General features: G+C 45.3%; 1 protein-coding gene across 1 annotated transcript; it reads right to left on the reverse strand.

Moving 5' to 3' along the window:
- Positions 1-953: 953 nt before the first annotated feature.
- On the reverse strand, positions 954-11,895 carry LOC310775832 (uncharacterized protein; the record flags this gene model as incomplete). Its single annotated transcript, XM_083635959.1, has 5 exons — positions 954-3,967; positions 7,088-7,128; positions 10,977-11,090; positions 11,353-11,466; positions 11,862-11,895. The coding sequence occupies 5 exons, from the start codon at positions 11,893-11,895 to the stop codon at positions 3,782-3,784; spliced, it is 489 nt and encodes a 162-aa protein (XP_083492085.1). The 3' UTR covers positions 954-3,781.
- Positions 11,896-20,645: the final 8,750 nt, after the last annotated feature.

Raw genomic sequence — 20,645 nt, forward strand, 5'->3', positions numbered from 1 at the left:
TAGGCAGGTTAGGTAGGTGATTAAGCTATAATGTTTTAACTTAGTGTGCCTCTAGGTAGACAGGTTAGGTAGGTGATTAAGCTATAATGTTTTAACTTAGTATGCCTCTAGGTAGGCAGGTTAGGTAGGTGATTAAGCTATAATGTTTTATACCGCGTGAGGATGAGGTGCGCCACATGCGCAGCTTTGCTGACGGAGGTTGTTTGAAAGTTTAAGGAGAATGTTTGTATTTTTCAACCTAGAACTTATTTTCATAACTTTTTATGTCAAAGTAACTAATCTGAGCATTTTTTGAAATATTGATCCGGTTGACTAAGATCACTTCAACTGGCAGCCGTGGTGCGTGCATGGCCCTCATGCTCTGGTAGCCCGTGCACATAGGTTCACTAAACATGCTTATTTGAACAGACTCACATTGTTGTCTTTACCTCACAGCAGCGTGTTCACATGAGCCAAGGCAGGAGGGGCATACGTGCACCGTGGCTGCACATGAGTTACTTTGACATCAAAAGTGACAAAAATAGAGTCCAGGTTGAAAAATACCAACATTCTGTCTGCAGCTGCCAACAGACACGCCCCAACAGACTAGTCAGTACAAGAAAGTATCATGGTATTATTGAAGGGGGGGAAATCAAAATAACACCCCCGCCTAGAGGCTGGTACTAAACATACAGCTGTGAATTGTGAGAACTAATAATAATGTCACAAATGTTTTTTAAGAGGATGACGTAGGCTGTTTCTGACTGCAGCAATCCCCATTTAATGTGAATTAATTAATTAATGCTGAGAGGTGGCATTACAGACAGAAAGGTAGAGTTGTATTAAAAATACATGTTCCTTGTCACTTTGATATAACAGAATACTTTGCATAGAAAACACACACCAAAGGATGGGAATAGCATCAATAAAAAAGACAGATGGAAGACTTTTTGCTCTGGTTAGCATTATTTATTTATTTTTTATTCAGGCTATCAGGCGAACATGTTTCAGCATAGTACCTTCATCAGAGCATCATACAAACATGATGAACCAGCCTCATTTTTAATTTGCACAAATCATCCCCACCTGTAGGGGGGCACACAATCAATACAACATAAAAAATAAAACAATTTGTAAAATACTTCATAGAAAATAGCAATGACACCATTATATCATATCAGCATAGAAGGTAACAGAGAAACCATCTAGACTACATGAATATCAGCTGAAGTCCCTGATATTTAGAAGAACCCATCATCCCCTGATGACTTTTGAACCAGTTACGCTTCGAAAATCATAAACGTGGTCCTCATTTGTGAAAATTATCTTGCTGAACACAAAGTTCACTGTTTCATAAACTTTTGTTAACCACAAACCTTATTTCAAGCATTTAATCAAAATCCCCAAACAAAAATCCCATTGCCTTTTACACGTAGGAACCAGAAGTGCTAACAGCCAAGAAGTGCTAACAGCCAAGAAGTGCTAACAGCCAGGTCTTCCAGACTCATTCCTGATTGAACTGATGTTCATATGTATAGATGGTTTTATTCATCCTTAATAGACTGAAATAAGTTGCTACTTTAGATTAGCTGCTTCAGCACGTTTATAAATGAGTAGCCAAGTATTTATTCATATATGTTTATAGCTTATTTTCAACATAGTAAAAAATCAATTGTAAAACACGAGTAAATAACAATGTTGCCTATGCTTTTACAGATCATCATTAACTAATTGCTTGTGAATAGCTTATAAATGAAAATGAATACAGTGTTAACAAAAATACATTTAGCATCTATGACATGATAAACACTTTAATTACACCACTTGAATCAAACTAAGGTTTTGAATAGAGGCAGGTTCTCCTGAGCTGACCTGCCTTGATGAGCAAAAACACATGAAGCTAAGTGGCTGTTTATGATACTTTTTTTTATATACACATAATATACAATACATTGATGTTGTTCACTAACTAGTGGTTCAAGCCCACCTAGATTCTCTCTCTCTCTCTCTCTCTCTCTCTCTCTCTCTCTCTCTCTCTCTCTCTGTCTCTCTCTGTCTCTATCTCTCTCTCTCTCTCTCTCTCTCTCTCTCTCTCTCTCTCTCTCTCTCTCTCTCTCTCTCTCTGTCTCTCTCTGTCTCTCTCTCTCTCTCTCATTTGAATAGTTTAAAAGACAAATCCTGAAAGCTTTGGAAGGTTGTCACCTCTCAACACTAAGTACATAATGTAGCCAGAGGGCCTTGAGAAACTCTTTGTAATCATTTTCCAGCAACATAAACAATATGGCCGACATGAGCTTCCTCACAGGCGTGGCCTAATACAAAACCATCCATAACACAAAGAACTTTGGCCCAATCCACACAAAACCTGACATACTTATTCATGAGAGGATAATAAGGATGTCTGACATGGCATTTTAAAGGTGCAATAAGTTAAGTTTTCTGACCACTAGAGGGTGACAAAAACAGCAACACAGCTGCTGCTGTGTGGATATTGGTACATAACATTATTTATTATGTCTCATTGAAATCTCCACATAGCTCCCATTCGTTTGACGATTGGTTATAAGTAGGGATGCACGATATATCTGCAGCAGATGTTAGTCATTTTTTAACATATCGGCATATCGATGTTGCTATGTTAATATCGGTTATCGGTATCAGCCAAAATTGTCCCATTGAGAGGAAACGATGCGGTAAATATATGATTTATGGGCTTTTCCAAATGTTTTGGAAATAAAGAAATGCATAACTTTTTCAAATTCAGTGTTTACATGTGTTTTTCAGTTTGTACAAAATGTTATTATCATAGAAATGTGTTTTTATACAGATCATATCAACATCTGTAAATATCGGTTATCGGCCATACCAGCAATGGTAATATCAGTTATCGATATCGGCCAACATTTTCACATCGGTGCATCCCTAGTTATAAGGTCTGATATGGCTTATTGCAGGTTTAAAATCAACCCACATGGGGCGCCATGAAGGCCACAAAACTGCATCTCCTAATCTAATCATTGAAATAGCATGAAATGTAGTACTTGTTTCCAAAAAATCCAAAATCTGTTCTAGTCCAGTTACTTTAACATCTCTGCTAGGCCTACCATTTACCTTGTTTTCAACGACAAAAAAAATGCCTCTGATTGGCTTGAATTAGGCATGAGGAGTGGTGATTGGTTGAGTTTAGGCATGATGAGTGGTGATTGGTTGGGTAAGGTTTAGGCATGAGGAGTGGTGATTGGTTGGGAGTGGCGATTGGTATTAGGGTAGGAATACCAGGGTAAGCCAATCAGAGGCAGAGTAGGGCGTTCAGAGGAAGAGGGTGGGTCTTACCTAGAAGAGACATGGGATCCATAATAACTGAGCCAACATCCTGTTTCAACAGGAAATAAGAGCACAACAGTTTAAACAAATACAAGGAAAGTTTGTTGTTTCATCTAATTCAGGTAAAGGCTTTTGCACACCAAGTCCGTATTTTTCATCCGAAATTGTCGCACATTTTAAAATAAATACGACCTCATGTTGTGTCACTCATGTTTACACACTAACTGAAACTTTCATCCCTCATTCAAGTTTTCACAACAGGTTTGATTTTCTGCATTTTTAACATCACTCAATAGGCTTTTGTGAGCTGTTTGGCCCGTCTGTGTTTTCAGGTGACGAATAAAAAAACACATACGAAAAAAAACTCACTGTGTGCAAAGACCTTAACTCTACTATGTATATATTTATTTATTTCAACTCAAGAATTGACTGAGGGCACGCCCTCATTTACAGCAATGTTGAGCATCTCAACACTCTGCTACTCTGTAATCTGTGCGATAGTAGAGTATGTTTGGTTCTCATCCATGGTGGCTGGACTGAGGCTCTGGTAGGTGGGGTCTGGTGGCAGAGTAGAGTATATTTGGTTCTGATCCGTGGAGGCTGGACTGAGGCTCTGGTAGGTGGAGTCTGGCCGGGATCTGGAGGCTGCAGCAGAGTTCACACTCTGCAACAAACAATATGAAGTTCACCAAGGTGACAACAAGGCATGGCAGCATGGTAGCCATGGAAACAGTCCTCCATCTTGCATGTATCCTACTAGCCTGGTAAACCATCCTGATCATGTGACCTCACATCGTGCTTCATTCTGTGGATCAGTCTGACCCCCCAGTGATTTCTAGAAATTACTAAGTGCACGGACCAATCAGGGACCTGCCTCGTAGTTGACAACGTAACCGACCAATCAGGAAGGCTGCTGGAAAAACAGTATGGCGGCTCCCGAAGCAACAAACTTTAACGTTAACGTTAGTAAACAGCCATAAAGTGGAGTTATTGCAGAAATAGACTCAATAACAACAATGAAACAAGACTAGAGTACTTTATATATATATATATATATATATAATACTTTATATAATGTCAATATTATTTACCACCAGGCTCCTCCTACATCTGTTCTGTAAACACTTTGTATAATGTCAATATGGTTTACCCCCAGGCTATATCCTTCTACATCTGGGGCCTATACCACAAAGCAAGATTAGTGGCTTAGCGAGGTAACTTCAGGTTTAACCCTGGGTTTGCCGTGCTACGACGCTAGTTCACTTCTTACCGATATATTTTTCCATAGCAACTTATGCTGCACGGTTAACCTGGTCTGGAGCAGGTTAAGTTGCAAGGATAAGATTAAACCTTAAAAGGCACCACCCACGAACCAATGAGCTTCCTCGAAAAGGAGAGTATTTTGCGACCCATTAATCACACATCTCCAAAGCGCACCGTGTGCGCAACGGAGATGCTGAACTTGGGTGGCGAAATCAAGCAAGCTGAATAACTTACGCATTGAGACAATCTGCAATTTTTTTGCTGTGATGATGTGCAGCAGTGTTGCCTTTGGTTTTTATTACATCTTTGAATTCTTCATATTTCCTTAAGATTATGGTTTGTTCCTCCAGCGTGAAATATTCATTTTTATTTGCTCCCAAGAACGTTTGACCCTGCCGATTGCAGCTGAACGCTCCATGGAGAAATATCACTAAATCACCTGCCTAAAAAGGTTACCATAAACGTCTCCAAAGCGCACTAAGGTGCAGTGTGTGCAACGGAGTAGTTATTTTTATAGGCAATTTTTTAATTCAATGAAAACTACGCCCGCACCGCGTTGATTCAGAGCTTATATGTCTAACATCAAATCTATGATCTAAATAGGCCTACGGATTTTGGAAAAAATTTTCTACTCGGAAAAAACACATGCAGGTTTTATTGAGTAGACCTATATGAATCTGCTGTAGGCACTAGGCAGAAACGGCAGCAGAAATCAAATGAACGATGTGAATAAAAGCGGTAACTTTAGACAGTCCTTCAGTAACAGACTCATATCCAACGCAGACTTTGATTGTGACATGCAATAAAGCTCTGTTAATTAATACACTTTAATGTGGCATTCAATGAATGAGGAAATAGGCATGTCTGACGCTGTAAAATCCGGAGCTGTCGATATTGCTAGCTCATTTCCGACCCTGTTACAAACCACGCCTCTTTTGTGGGCATGAGCTCCTGTTCACGAGCATTTTCTGGTGCACGAGCTCAGAGCTGGATGGGCAAATCCCAAATTGACAGACCCAGCTGATTACCGCCGTTGTGGTACCGATTAGCTTGATTGCTTTGATCTGGTTAAGCCAAACCAGATCAAGGGACAGATCCTGGATCTGTTTATCCTCCATTCGTGGTATGGGCTTCTGTTTTGTACACACTGTAAACAGTTTATATAATGTCAATTTCACACTTTCCAAAAGTATAACACTTAACACATTGACTGCCAGCCGTTTTTTTTTTACTGTAGGTAGCTTCTGCCAGGCCTTTTTTTGAGGATTCTGGCTCATTTTACAAGAGCCGAGCATAATTTTCTGGTTGGACTTTGTGAACACAAAGTTCAGAAAAGTACTAATAGAATGTGTGCTTTCTCTGTCTAAAAGAGTTAGTTTGTAGAGTTAGTAGTTATGTAGATATTAGCCGTTGAGTACAGCATGGTTTCAGCGTCTGGAAATTTATTCAGAGATAAATGGCTTTTTGTGAAATTCGATAGAAAAGTCACTTTAACCATTCATTTTTGGCATCAGTAAGACCGTCAGACATTCTAAACAATAGTTTTGAACAGTAATTTCCTCCATAACAACAGGAAACACCCCTCTCATTCAAACTCCTCCCTCCGTGTGTCTTCTCCTCCTTCCTCCTGGCTCTACAGCGGGCGTGTCAGAAGCGCGTTGCTGCTGCCTGCCTGCCTGCCTGCGTGCCTGCCTGCCTGCTTGCCTGCGTGCGGACGCTCCTTGTGCGAGTCAAGATGGGCCGGGGAATGCGTGGGCGATGGGCAGATGTTGATTCTGGCCTTTCTGAGGTGTTTCAAAGTGTGTTTCACCTATAATCTATTTTGCAAATCGCTCTCCGCTCTCTGTGTGCTGCTGCCTGCGCGCGGCCGCTCTCGGGCAAGACAAGTCTGGAATGGATTACTGTAAAATCGCCTCGCCATTTCCTTGAATGGCTTGCTCCCGCGGCAGTTTTTTCTTTGATTTCGCTCGTCTGGGGGAGCACTGTCAACACTTAGTGGGTCGGTAAAATAGATTATACACATTCAATACCTCCAATAATTGTATAGGAGACGTAAAAGGGATTGATCAACGCCCCACCGTCAAAAAAAAAAAAACGATTTTTTTGACGACTCAACTCGTCGCTGGCAGTGAACAGCTGGATTGTGTTTGACGACTCAACTCGTTCTTGGCAATTAACGTGTTAATTGAAATTACAGTTATTACAATTTATTATATTTCTTTCTTGTTAATTAGCAGATTATAACATGTGTTATCTGGTTTAAAAAGGATAGACCAATAGTATTAGTAATAGTGCTAACACTAATGGTGCTCCTTGTAGAAGTGGAACTGTAATTTTACATACAGTACAAGGACATGTCAATACAAATCCATTAATCCAGCCAAAGTTACTGCCCAGATATTTTTGCTACATTTGTTTCTTATTAAAAAGGAAAAATAGATTCAAAGAACAAACAGAAAATGTTTAAACAATTACAAGTTTGACTGCATGTAAAAATAGATACAAAGAAGAAAAAAGTCACCTGCAAGTTTATGGCAGTTGAGTTTCCCCTGGTGCTCGAACCTGTGGACAGACAGCACAAAGTTGCGTGTGTGTGTCAGTGTGTGTGTGTGTGTGTGTGTGTGTGTGTGTGTGTGTGTGTGTGTGTGCGTGCGTGCGTGCGTGCGTGCGTGCGTGCGTGCGTGCGTGCGTGCGTGCGTGTTAGGGGTGTACCTCGGTTTTGGGGTCACGGTTCGGTACAAATTTGGTACAACGGGGGAAAAAGCAACAAATCCCAAATTCTGTTTTTTTTTCCGTTAGAATTTTTCTGAATTCTGTGTTTTGCTTTTTATGCTCATTTTACCATCAGAAATAGTGTCTAATAAGTGGGAATGAATAAATGTCCACCATTTAATAAGATCTAGGCAATCCACACAAAAACGTTTTACTCTAGAGCAGTGATTTTCAAAGTGTGAGGTGCACCTTCCTCTCAGATGTCTGTATTCCAGCTGTTTGACAGAGCAAAGGCATTTCCCCCCACTTTAAATCTTTATTGTACACAAGTTTGTAAACAGAGTGAATGTGGAGTTAATACTCCCACTCATCCCTCCCTCGCTGTGTGACAACTCAGAGTTGTCAGACAGCGAGGTGGGTTTCACATTCCCAAGTCACGTTATGGAGGCGAGTTTTGTTTACCATAATGATTACATTCGGTCATCATAATGGATTATTGGAACATGACAAGGAGTCATCCCCTCTTCCTCACGGCATCTTGCTTGTCATCTCACGTGATGTAAGTTGCATGTTTACAAGTTAACATCAACGTTACAAGTGTTATGTAACGTTTAGCCGCGACGCACAACTATAAAGGACTAAAGGAAAGTCCTTTATAGAGGTTATGCATGTGATGTCACAGAGGCAGAAGTCACTGTGGGGTCACGCCCACTGAGTCACAGCAAGACTGAGCTTGAATGCCGTAATCAGCCTAGATAACTGACACCTGCTGCTCAGGGAGGAACTTGACACTCATTTTGACACTCATTCCCGATTGAGGGGGGCGTGTTCCAGTGGGTGTGCATACCCTCTATTGTTGCGCATCGCGGCTACGTAACGTTACATTAGCAAGCTTACCTCGTTGGCTTGATGTTGACAGAATTTGCAAAACAGCTTATCGCCTGAGTCATAAAAGTCATTAGGATACTGCTCTGCACTGGCTTTTTTGATGAGGTTAAAGGGGGAGCAGGGCTTGTAAACACGCTGGAGCGACCCCCGGTAATGCTTCCTCTCCACAAAACGTTCCATTCAGTGAACATGGATTTCTATGGCTCTTGTGTTGTTTTGGAGTGTCTTCTTCTGTGGCGTTGATGGCGTTCAAACAGCGTTTAGGTGCTTTACCACCACCTTCAGGATTAGACGTTTTATAAAAAAGTATAATCAAAAAACACTACAGAGCGACCCCACCATGAAACCTTTGTGTGTTGAACCCCCTCGCATTGCTTTCAGGAGATCCCGTTCGCTCAGAGACAGACTGGTGCACAGTGCCATGACCCCTATATATATATATATATATATATATATATATATATATATATGCCTATAGATATATATATATATATATATATGCCATGACCCCTCCTCCTACATGGTTACCCCCCCATCTCTGGCTTTTACAGATGTGGCCACTGCACACACTGTTCTGACTCATCTGACACCAAACATTTTGTCCACCCACGTACCGGCAAGAAATACAACATCACTTCCTTCATAAACTGCAGCACCACACATGTTGTGTACATTCTCAAATGTCCATGTGAGCTAGTGTACGTTGGTCAGACCAAACGGGCGCTCAAAGCCCGCATTGCCGAACACAAAGCAGCCATCCGTAATCACAACATGGACTACGCAATAGCGCGTCGTTATGCCCAAGCACAACATGGCTCTGCTGCCAGCCTGCCACTCTCAAATTGTGGGGGATTGAGAGAGTCGCTTCCTCACAGAGAGGGGACGACATTGTAAATAAACTGCTGAGAAGAGAGGCTTTCTGGATTCACAGTCTCAATACTGTTGAACCAAATGGACTCAATGAAGAACTAAGCCTCTCATGTTTTCTGTAACTTGTATCCATGGGCGGAGTTAATGTTTGTGTTTTTTTGTTGTTTTTTGCTCACCATTCTAAATCTCCATCTCACTGTCTGGCTGAATATGATCATACAATTTATATCCACTTTGACAAGAATCACAGGTATCTCTTTGCTAAAGCTGTGACAGGGGGGCTTCTGACAGGGCCTTGCTGCAGCCGCCCCCTCCCTCTGGGATGCCCTCCCCAGTCACATCTGACAGGCCAAAACTCATTGTCTTTCATACTCATTATGTCATATTTCCAAAAAAGCCCTTTTCACTGTTGCTTTTGACCTATAATATTTCTCTCTCTCTCCCTCTCTCTCTCTCATCTATTTTAATATTTTCTATCTTTATTAAAGTTGTTTTATCCTGTATTTGTAAACTGTCTTTGAGCACGGTCAAAAGCAACAGTGAACAGTGAAGCACTATATAATATACATTACATTACTAAACATACAATAATGAGTATTAATGTTCTGTAATTCTACTCATATTCTAATATTTCCATTCTTATACTTATTAAAGTATAACTTATTAAATTAGAGAGAGACCATGATGATGCCAGACTTAACATGAGATATTCCTTTAAATCTGCCTTCAAACGGGAAACATTTCAAATGTAAAACGGCCCAAAAAAATTGCGTGCCGGCACAATGTGTGTGTCTCCTGCAGAAGTGGCCCCGCCCCCCCAGAGCTAAAAGTCAAAGTCCGCCTCTGCTGGTACCTTGCTAATTAAGAGGAATTAGCTGTTGTTATTTGATTGTGTTTCTTATTATATAGCCTGCTGTCTATCTTGTTGTTTGCTGTGGGCTGGCTGTTATTTATTGTGCCTTCCTCTGTTTGAGTGCTGCATTTGTATTGGCTCATTGAGTGACACACCTCCCACCCTTATTAGCCAATGACAGACTGTCGGGTGTATTGGGAGGCTTTTTAAACCACTTGTCTATGTGCCATCATTGTTTGACTCTGATGAAGACGCTGTGCGTGGAAACGTTAAGTCACTGCACCTTATTCAAATCACTTTCCAGTTAATTTAGTGCTCCAGGATCTTCCTTTACTTTGGCGTTCAAACAGCGTTTAGGTGCTTTACCATCACATTCTGTCAAACAGAGTTTAGGTGCTTTACCACCACCTTCTGTCAAACAGCGTTTAGGTGCTTTACCACCACCTTCTGTCAAACAGCGTTTAGGTGCTTTACCACCACCTTCTGTCAAACAGCGTTTAGGTGCTTTACCACCACCTTCTGTCAAACAGCGTTTAGGTGCTTTACCACCACCTTCTGTCAAACGGCGTTTAGGTGCTTTACCACCACGTTCTGTCAAACAGCGTTTAGGTGCTTTACCACCACCTTCTGTCAAACGGCGTTTAGGTGCTTTACCACCACCTTCTGTCAAACAGCGTTTAGGTGCTTTACCACCACCTTCTGTCAAACAGCGTTTAGGTGCTTTACCACCACCTTCTGTCAAACGGCGATTAGGTGCTTTACCACCACCTTCTGTCAAACAGCGTTTAGGTGCTTTACCACCACCTTCTGTCAAACAGCGTTTAGGTGCTTTACCACCACCTTCTGTCAAACAGCGTTTAGGTGCTTTACCACAACCTTCTGTCAAACAGCGTTTAGGTGCTTTACCACCACCTTCTGGATTAGACGTATTTGTCGTGTTGCTTCACGCACTGAACGGGACCAATACACGTACCGTGACACCCCTAGTGTGTGTGTGTGTGTGTGTGTGTGTGTGTGTGTGTGTGTAAAGTGTGTATGTGTATGTGTGTGTGTGTGTGTGTGGGTGTGTGTGCGTGGGGTAACTCACCATCACGTTCCCTCTTTGTCTTCCATTTGTAGAGCAGCAACAGAATGACAGCCAGCAGCACAACGGCCACAGCCACAGTCACACCCACGACCAACACCAGAAATCTGGGCTCACCTGGGCGAGAGAGATAGAGGGAGAGTGGAGAGGAGGAGAGAGAGAGAGAGAGAGAGGGAGGGATAATGAGAGCAAGTCAGAAAGAGAAAGAGAGAGAGAGAGAGAGAGAGAGAGAGAGAGAGAGAGAGAGAGAGAGAGAGAGCAGATGAAGGGAACATAATATTATAAAAGACAAGCGGCCATGAAAGAGCTTCAAGCCTCTAGGACGATGTGGTCTGTGCGTGCGTGCGTGTGTGTTAGGTAGGCGAATGGATGACCTTACCTGCCACAACAATCAGCTGTAAGGTGGAGTTATGGCGCCCTCTGCTGTTTTGGGCCTCACAGTAATATTCTCCACTGTGTTCAGATGTGATGTCAGTGATGGTGAAGGTCTGTCCTGATGCTTTTGGAGAGGCGTCATTCTTCTTGTACCAGGCGTAAGTAGCTGCTGGGTTGGCATCACTGCTGCAGGTCAGAGTCACTGAACTGCCCTCCACTATTTCACCAGAGGGACTCACCAACACTGAGGTGTTCCTGGGACCATCTGGAGAACATGGATTAACATGGATGATATAAAATAAGGATGTGGTTTAGCAATGACACATATTGTAATTAAACAATTAGTAGTAAAGATGTGGGAGGCAACAACTGAACATTTGGAAGTCAGCTTGTGACTGGAAGTCTGATGGTTTGAATCCCCAGAACAGCTGGGAAGATCTTGTTGACAACAGTGAATTATGTAATGCTCTCCTGTCCCTCAACATCTGCTGTCATTGTACCCTCTGTGCACACCTGTGCAGGTAACAAAGACGACTAGTGAAGTCATAGAGTTGCAAACACATTTTTATCTTGTTGTGGCACTGGCCATCCACAATATTGTAGCGAATCAGCAGTACACATACAGGGGTGAGCATTGGTAGTGTCTCGACTGCAGATAGGAACTGATGTGTGGGAGTGTTGTATTGGGGAACACTATGCTGTGGGGGATACTTCCGGAGTGAACTGAGCATGCGCGTCAGTCTTCACACACTACTCGAAGGGAAAGCTGCTAGCTTTGAGCGTGACAACCGCTGAGAGTTGTAATATAACTAACTGTGAATAAAGACCCTTGTACCATCAAGAAGCCTCTGCCTCATGAGATACCGGATACGTTACACTGGCGTCAGAAGTTTAAACGGTGAATATTGCCTCCAGATTTGGCGAAATGGTTAACAAGTTCCTGAAGAAAGAGCGCAAGCGGCTCAATCGAGAGGCGGGAGAGGCGAGAGCCGGGGCAGACTACCAGCCGGCCGAGGAGGATGATGTCTGGGTAGACGCAGCTGCTACCACAGGGAACCAAGAAAGAAAAACAACAGAAAGCCTGGGGTTGGTGAAAATAAAATCCGAGCCAGACAGAGCTAGCACCGTAGCCACGGAAGCTAGCCCGCAGCCCAAGGGAGCTAGCAGGCAAGCTAGCGAGGCGGGAGAAGGAGCGGAAGAACCGGGACCGGTGAGAGTGAAGATCGAGCGGGTTGACACTGCCGCTGTAGCCATGGAGGCTGTGCCACAGCCCAGCGGAGCCAGCCTACGGTCCGAGGACAAAGACGGGACACGGGTCGAGGCGGCAAAGGACGGCGAGCGGCGGGGAAGAAAGGAAATCACCCCGCCAAAATTCAACGGTAAAGTCGAATGGGAGGCATACTGCAAGCAGTTTACAGAGGCTGCAGATTGGAATGGCTGGACAAGAAGGGAGAGAGCCAGCTACCTCGTCATGGCCCTTGAGGGCGAGGCTACAGCGTGCGTGTCGGCAATAGCTGATACAAAGGACTGGGATGTGGTGATGGGGGTCCTGCAGAGACGTTTCGGCCGATGCGAGGAGCAGGCCATCGTAGCCGCAGAACTGTGTAACAGACGCAGACGACAGGGTGAGTCACTACGTGCACTGGCAACGGACATTGAGACTCTCAGCCGGCGCGCATACAGCCAGCTACCGACGGAGACACTGGATGGACTAGCCCTAAGCTACTTTGTCCAGGCCATCGAGCCACGGAGCCTAAGCCAGAAGGTAACGCTGGGACACCCGAAAACATTGGGAGCAGCGCTGGGGCTGGCACTGGAGATAGAGACAGTAGAAGGCTGGGACAAGAGCAGCGGCATAATGGAGGCCGCCCCAGTGGTCAGAATGGCCGCGGAGAGCCAGTTACAAGAAGAACCAGCGTGGAAGACGGCCTGGGCAGAGCAAAGCAACACGGTGAGAGAGCAGGGCGACAGGGTGAAAGAACTGTCCGAGTCAGTACAACAGCTGACAGAACAACTGCTCCGCAGAGCGACCCTGCAGCCCAACCCCGCTCGACAGCCCACTCAGCGGAACAACAGCTGGGCCAGAGGGAACATGATCTGCTGGGGATGCGGACGCCCGGGACATCGGGAGGCAGACTGCCGCCGGAGAGCTTGGAACCAGGGAAACGGCACAGGGCCCGTCCAGATGGGGCGAGACGGGTCTACGATGCCACAGTCCCCGTAGCCACGTCATCGCAGGAGGGGGCCCACCGACAGCAACGGGGAGGTGGGGCTCCGCCGGGCCCCGAAGTAGACGACATCGCCGGAGCTGTCAGCATGCAGAGCGGGCCGCGCGCGATGAACGGCTGCCATGTTCCAGTCTACATACAGGGGAGATACTGCGCCACCCTGGTGGACACGGGGTGTACGGCAACGCTGGTGAACGTCAACATGATGCCCGAGGGGACGCGCCTGGAGCAGCCAGCAGCACAACTACTAAGAACAGTATCCGGTGAGTTGATGCCAATGAGGGGGAGGGGACACGTAATGATAACAGTGGGGGAACAGACAGTGGACTTTCCGGTGTGGGTGGTAGAAATGACGGGACCCTGCATCCTAGGGGAAGACTACTTGACGCTAAACAAATGCACAGTAGACCTAGGAAAAAGCACATTGACATTTGCAGGGGGGCCAGTAGTCCAGATGGGCCACCCTCCCACCGTTCCAGAGGAGAGAGCTAATGTAAATAACATCACGGTATATCGCGTCACCGTAGTGCATGAGCCCCACCCAGCAGACCAAGCCCCTCCACAAAGCCCCACCCCTAGCCCACCTCCAAACACTTGCCCTCAGCCAGCGCAACAGGCAGAGGGGGAGAGAGAGAGGTTAGAGATGCTCAGGGGATTGCACAAACGCCAGAGCGAAGGGTTAGAGACCCAGCAGAGCGATGAACTGTGGAGGGTACTAGAGGAATATAAAGACATTTTCGCCATGTCAGATGATGAACTAGGCTGTACCCACCTGGTGGAACACGAAATAGACACAGAGGGGGCGCGACCCGTCAGGTCATATCCACGTCGGGTCCCAGCGGCGAGGAGAGAGATAGCGAACGAAGCTGTAGAGAACATGCTGCGGGCGGGGATCATTGAGCCATCAGACAGCCCGTGGGTGTCAGGGGTAGTGCTGGTGAAAAAGAAAAATAGCCCCAAAATGCGATTTTGTGTAGACTATAGGGGGCTGAACAAAGTGACGAAAAAAGACGCATACCCGATGCCCATCATAGAGGAACTGTTAGACGCCGCGGGAGAGTCATCCTGGTTCTCATCCCTAGACCTCCGTAGCGGGTACTGGCAGGTGCCCCTCCGCGACGATGCCAAGCAAAAGACCGCCTTCCGCACAGAGAAGGGGCTGTGGCAGTTTCGAGTACTCAGCTTCGGGCTGTGCAACGCACCAGCAACGTTCGAGAGGTTAATGGAGAAGTTGCTGGGAGACATTCCCCGATCCGAATGTGTCGTGTATTTAGATGACATCTTGACACACGGGGGCACGTTCCAGGCAGCAGTGGGGGCGTTACGAAAAGTCCTGCAGAAGATAGCAGAGGCGGGTCTAAAGTTACACCCAGACAAGTGCCACTTCCTGAAGAGGAGGGTGGAGTTCTTAGGGCATGGCATCGGCGCGGGGGGCATTCGCACCCTAGAAGAGAAGACTCAGGCGGTCATGGAGTGGCCCACCCCCAGAAACAAAGGCGAACTCGAGAGCTTCGTAGGGCTAGCCGCATACTACAGGAAATTCGTGAACGGGTTTTCTAAAATAGCGGAACCACTGTTCAGGTTAAAAGAGAAGAACGCAGACTTCCACTGGACGACAGAATGCCACCTAGCATTCAAAGCCCTCAAGAAAGCACTGACCGAGTCTCCAGTGCTTAGAGCACCAGACCCCGCCCTGCCGTTCCTACTAGACACTGATGCCAGCAATGGGGGTATGGGGGCCGTGCTGTCCCAGGCGGGGCCGGACGGGGAGCGGGTGGTGGCGTACTATAGCAAGACTTTCGATAAAGCAGAACGTAACTACTGCGTCACCCGCCGGGAGCTCCTCGCCGTAGTAGAAGCACTAAGACACTTTAGATATTACCTCCTGGGACAGCCACGGTTCACCATACGGACCGACCACTCGGCGCTGCAGTGGCTATGGTCCTTCAGAGAGCCGGAGGGACAAGTGTGCCGCTGGTTAGAGAAAATGGCAGACTACAACTTCACGATAGAACACAGGGCAGGGGCGCGCCACGTCAACGCAGACGCCCTGTCACGACGACCCTGTGCAGAGAGAGGGTGTACGTACTGCGAAAAGAGAGAAGGAAGAGAGAGAGAGCTCCAAGAGAAAGCTAGGATCTGCCCTAACCACACGGGGGATGGGCCAGTGTGCAGGACGCTGCGGGTAGCAGAGGCAGCGGATTGGAGGGGCCACCAAGAAAACGACAGAGAGCTGTCACCAGTACTGCAATGGGTAGAAGAGGGCCAGAAGCCGCCCTGGGAAGAGGTGGCGGGGGCCACCGACACAACCAAAGGGCTGTGGGCGGGGTTCGACACCCTGAGTTTGAGTAACGGAGTGCTGATGAAGTCCTGGAAGGAGCCAGCGACAGGAGAGCATAAGTGGCGGAAAGTAGTGCCGACAACGTTGAGGGAGGAGGTGTGCAGGAGCTGCCATGGAACTGTAGGGGCTGGGCACTTTGGGGTAAACAAAACGCTCCGCCGTATCAGACAAGGCTTTTATTGGGGGAGGATGGGGAGAGACGTACAGGACTTCTGTCGACACTGCGACCTCTGCGCAGCGTACAAAGGCCCGTTAGATCAGTCTCGCGCCCCGCTCCAACAGCTAGCAGCAGGAGCCCCCATGGAGAGGGTAGGGGTAGACGTGATGGGACCTTTTCCCTGCTCAGACAGTGGAAACAAGTACGTCCTGGTCGCCATGGACTATTTCACAAAATGGCCAGAGGCGTACGCACTACCCGACCAGGAGGCGGGGACGGTGGTCGACGCACTAGTAACCGGCATGTTCAGTAGGTTCGGAGCACCAGAGACCCTACACAGTGACCAAGGGAGAAACTTTGAGTCACGAGTGTTCGCCACCATGTGCGAGAAACTGAACATTAAAAAGACACGGACCACAGCATTGCACCCCCAGAGCGATGGCCTTGTAGAAAGATTCAATAGAACGCTGAAAAAGCAGTTGGCCATCCTCACGGAGGAACACCAGAGGGACTGGGACACGCACCTGCCGCTCATCCTCATGGCCTACAGATCCGCCACACACGAGTCCACCTCCTGCACAACAGCTCTGCTCATGTTAGGTCGAGAACTGCGGACACCAGCAGAAATAGCGTTCGGCAAGCCACCAGATGCACTGGACGCTCCCCCAGGGCGAGAGTACGCCAGGAGGCTACAAGATCGCTTAGAGTCCGCTCACCACTTTGCTCGGGACCAGCTAGAGAAAGCAGGCATGAAACAAAAAAGGAATTATGATGTGAGGGCAAAAGGAAACCATTTCCAGGGGGGGGAGTTGGTCTGGGTGTACACACCCCAGAGAAAAAAAGGGCGTAGCCCTAAACTGGACTGTCACTGGACAGGCCCATGCAGGGTCATGGAGAGAATGGGGGAAGTGGTGTACCGAGTGCAGATGCCACTTGGTGGCAGGAAGGTACTCCACAGAGACAGGTTGGCCCCATACCGGGGGGGGTGCACCTTTCCCCCAGATCTCGGCCGCCCGGCGGTTTCACCTAGACCGGCTGAAAGAAGGACTCTGTTCCCACAGAGAGGGGCGTCCGGCTATGACCGGGCGGGCCCCACCCAGGGACGTGAAAGCCCAGAGACACTGCAGGTGGGATCAGCCCCGCAGACAGATTCACAGAGACTAACACGGCCACGGAGAGAGCCAAGGGCTCCAGGACGATTCAACAACTTTGAGTTGTACTAAAAAAAAAAAAAAAAAAAGAAAAAAAAAAAGAGAGGAGATGGTGGTTGGAGATGTTGTATTGTTGTAACAGAAAGTAAAAGAGGTGCATGACATGAGATATTGTGGGGGAGGAGATGTGGGGAAGTCTGAGAGTGCAACATGCTGTGATTGAAAAAAAAACAAAGAAGCTGTTAAAGAAAAAAAGATGTTTTGGTACAAGGGGGTGTGTGATGTGTTATCAACGTGGGCGTTGACCTTATTGTTGGGCGGGGAGTATGTAGCGAATCAGCAGTACACATACAGGGGTGAGCATTGGTAGTGTCTCGACTGCAGATAGGAACTGATGTGTGGGAGTGTTGTATTGGGGAACACTATGCTGTGGGGGATACTTCCGGAGTGAACTGAGCATGCGCGTCAGTCTTCACACACTACTCGAAGGGAAAGCTGCTAGCTTTGAGCGTGACAACCGCTGAGAGTTGTAATATAACTAACTGTGAATAAAGACCCTTGTACCATCAAGAAGCCTCTGCCTCATGAGATACCGGATACGTTACAATATGTAGGATTAAAGAAACATAACGCAGACATGAGAGAGGAAGTGGAATCAACAGGTGCGCTGTGTGGGACAGACATTGATGAGATAATGTTTTCATACAAATACCTGTGTATTTGATAGGCTACTATATTCACACACAACACACACACACACACACACACACACACACACACCCCGGTCCTCAGCAACATTGTCAATTTTAAACCGGTCCGCGGTGCAAATCTTTTTGGGAACCCCTGAACTACAGTCACACACTGTGGTTGTACTGAGCAGCTCCCAGTTGTGAAAGTGAAGCAGAAAAAAAAGAGACATTCTCAGCTAAACCTTTCCCTGGTTAATAACAGCTAAAATAATTTGAAAGATTAAAAATATGTGTGTTTGTTTGTTTGGTGTTTGTCAGTGACACACTGTGGAGTAAACTCACACACTGAAGCAGACGGGAAAGCCTCATATCCTTCTACAGCACAGGAATAGCTGTCTTCAGGACCAAAGTTGCCTGGATAAGAAGAAGAAGTTTCTTCCTTAATTTTCAGTCCATTCTTGTACCAGATATAGGAAAGACGACCAGCTAGATGACAGCTGCTGTGACACTTCAGCTCTGCCTGGTTAGAGAACTGGGATCTGGTCACCTGCACCTGGAGATCTGATATGTGGACATGGAACAGACATGTTATTATAAATACTAAACCTTCAATCACATACACACACACACACACACACACACACACACACACACACACACACACACACACACAATCAGCATTTCCGAGGCTACTGCAGTCCGGTTCACTCTAGTAAAGCAGACGAACGGTTATCTCTCTCTCTCTCTCTCTCTCTCTCTCTCTCTCTTTCTCTCTCTCTCTCTCTCTCTCTCTCTCACACACACACACACACACACACACACACACACACACACACACACACACACACACACACGAGGTTGTCAGTGTCCGAATAATTTCCTAGAGAGAAAGTGTGAATGTGTTTGGAAGTTTCCTGGAAAGAAGCATGAAGTGATGTTGTAATGATGAGGGGAATAGAGCATGACATGATGTAGTAGTTCTATAGAGAAGTAGACATTAGAATGAAGTGATGTTGTAATGATGAGGGGAATAGAGCATGACATGATGTAGTAGTTCTATAGAGAAGTAGACATTAGAATGAAGTGATGTTGTAATAATAAGGGGAATAGAGCATGACATTATGTAGTAGTTCTATAGAGAAGTAGACATTAGAATGAAGTGATGTTGTAATGATAAGGGGAATAGAGCATGACATGATGTAGTAGTTCTATAGAGAAGTAGACATTAGAAGTCAGTGATGTTGTAATGATAAGGGGAATAGAGCAGGACATGATGTAGTAGTTCTATAGAGAAGTAGACATTAGAATGAAGTGATGTTGTAATGATAAGGGGAATAGAGCATGACATGATGTAGTAGTTATATAGAGAAGTAGACATTAGAATGAAGTGATGTTGTAATGATAAGGGGAATAGAGCATGACATGATGTAGTAGTTCTATAGAGAAGTAGACATTAGAATGAAGTGATGTTGTAATGATAAGGGGAATAGAGCAGGACATGATGTAGTAGTTCTATAGAGAAGTAGACATTAGAATGAAGTGATGTTGTCATGATAAGGGGAATAGAGCATGACATGATTTAGTAGTTCTATAAAGAAGTAGACATTAGAATGAAGTGATGTTGTAATGATAAGGGGAATAGAGCATGACATGATGTAGTAGTTCTATAGAGAAGTAGACATTAGAATGAAGTGATGTTGTAATGATAAGGGGAATAGAGCAGGACATGATGTAGTAGTTCTATAGAGAAGTAGATATTAGAATGAAGTGATGTTGTAATGATGAGGGGAATAGAGCATGACATGATGTAGTAGTTCTATAGAGAAGTAGACATTAGAATGAAGTGATGTTGTAATGATGAGGGGAATAGAGCATGACATGATGTAGTAGTTCTATAGAGAAGTAGACATTAGAATGAAGTGATGTTGTAATGATAAGGGGAATAGAGCATGACATGATGTAGTAGTTCTATAGAGAAGTAGACATTAGAAGTCAGTGATGTTGTAATGATAAGGGGAATAGAGCATGACATGATGTAGTAGTTCTATAGAGAAGTAGACATTAGAATGAAGTGATGTTGTAATGATGAGGGGAATAGAGCATGACATGATGTAGTAGTTCTATAGAGAAGTAGACATTAGAAGTCAGTGATGTTGTAATGATAAGGGGAATAGAGCAGGACATGATGTAGTAGTTCTATAGAGAAGTAGACATTAGAATGAAGTGATGTTGTAATGATAAGGGGAATAGAGCATGACATGATGTAGTAGTTATATAGAGAAGTAGACATTAGAATGAAGTGATGTTGTAATGATAAGGGGAATAGAGCATGACATGATGTAGTAGTTCTATAGAGAAGTAGACATTAGAATGAAGTGATGTTGTAATGATAAGGGGAATAGAGCATGACATGATGTAGTAGTTCTATAGAGAAGTAGACATTAGAATGAAGTGATGTTGTCATGATAAGGGGAATAGAGCATGACATGATGTAGTAGTTCTATAGAGAAGTAGACATTAGAATGAAGTGATGTTGTCATGATAAGGGGAATAGAGCATGACATGATGTAGTAGTTCTATAGAGAAGTAGACATTAGAAGTCAGTGATGTTGTAATGATAAGGGGAATAGAGCATGACATGATGTAGTAGTTCTATAGAGAAGTAGACATTAGAATGAAGTGATGTTGTAATGATGAGGGGAATAGAGCATGACATGATGTAGTAGTTCTA

This window comes from Poromitra crassiceps (genome assembly GCF_964638095.1).
Source record: "Poromitra crassiceps genome assembly, chromosome: 4".
Classification (NCBI taxonomy): Eukaryota; Metazoa; Chordata; class Actinopteri; order Beryciformes; family Melamphaidae; genus Poromitra; species Poromitra crassiceps.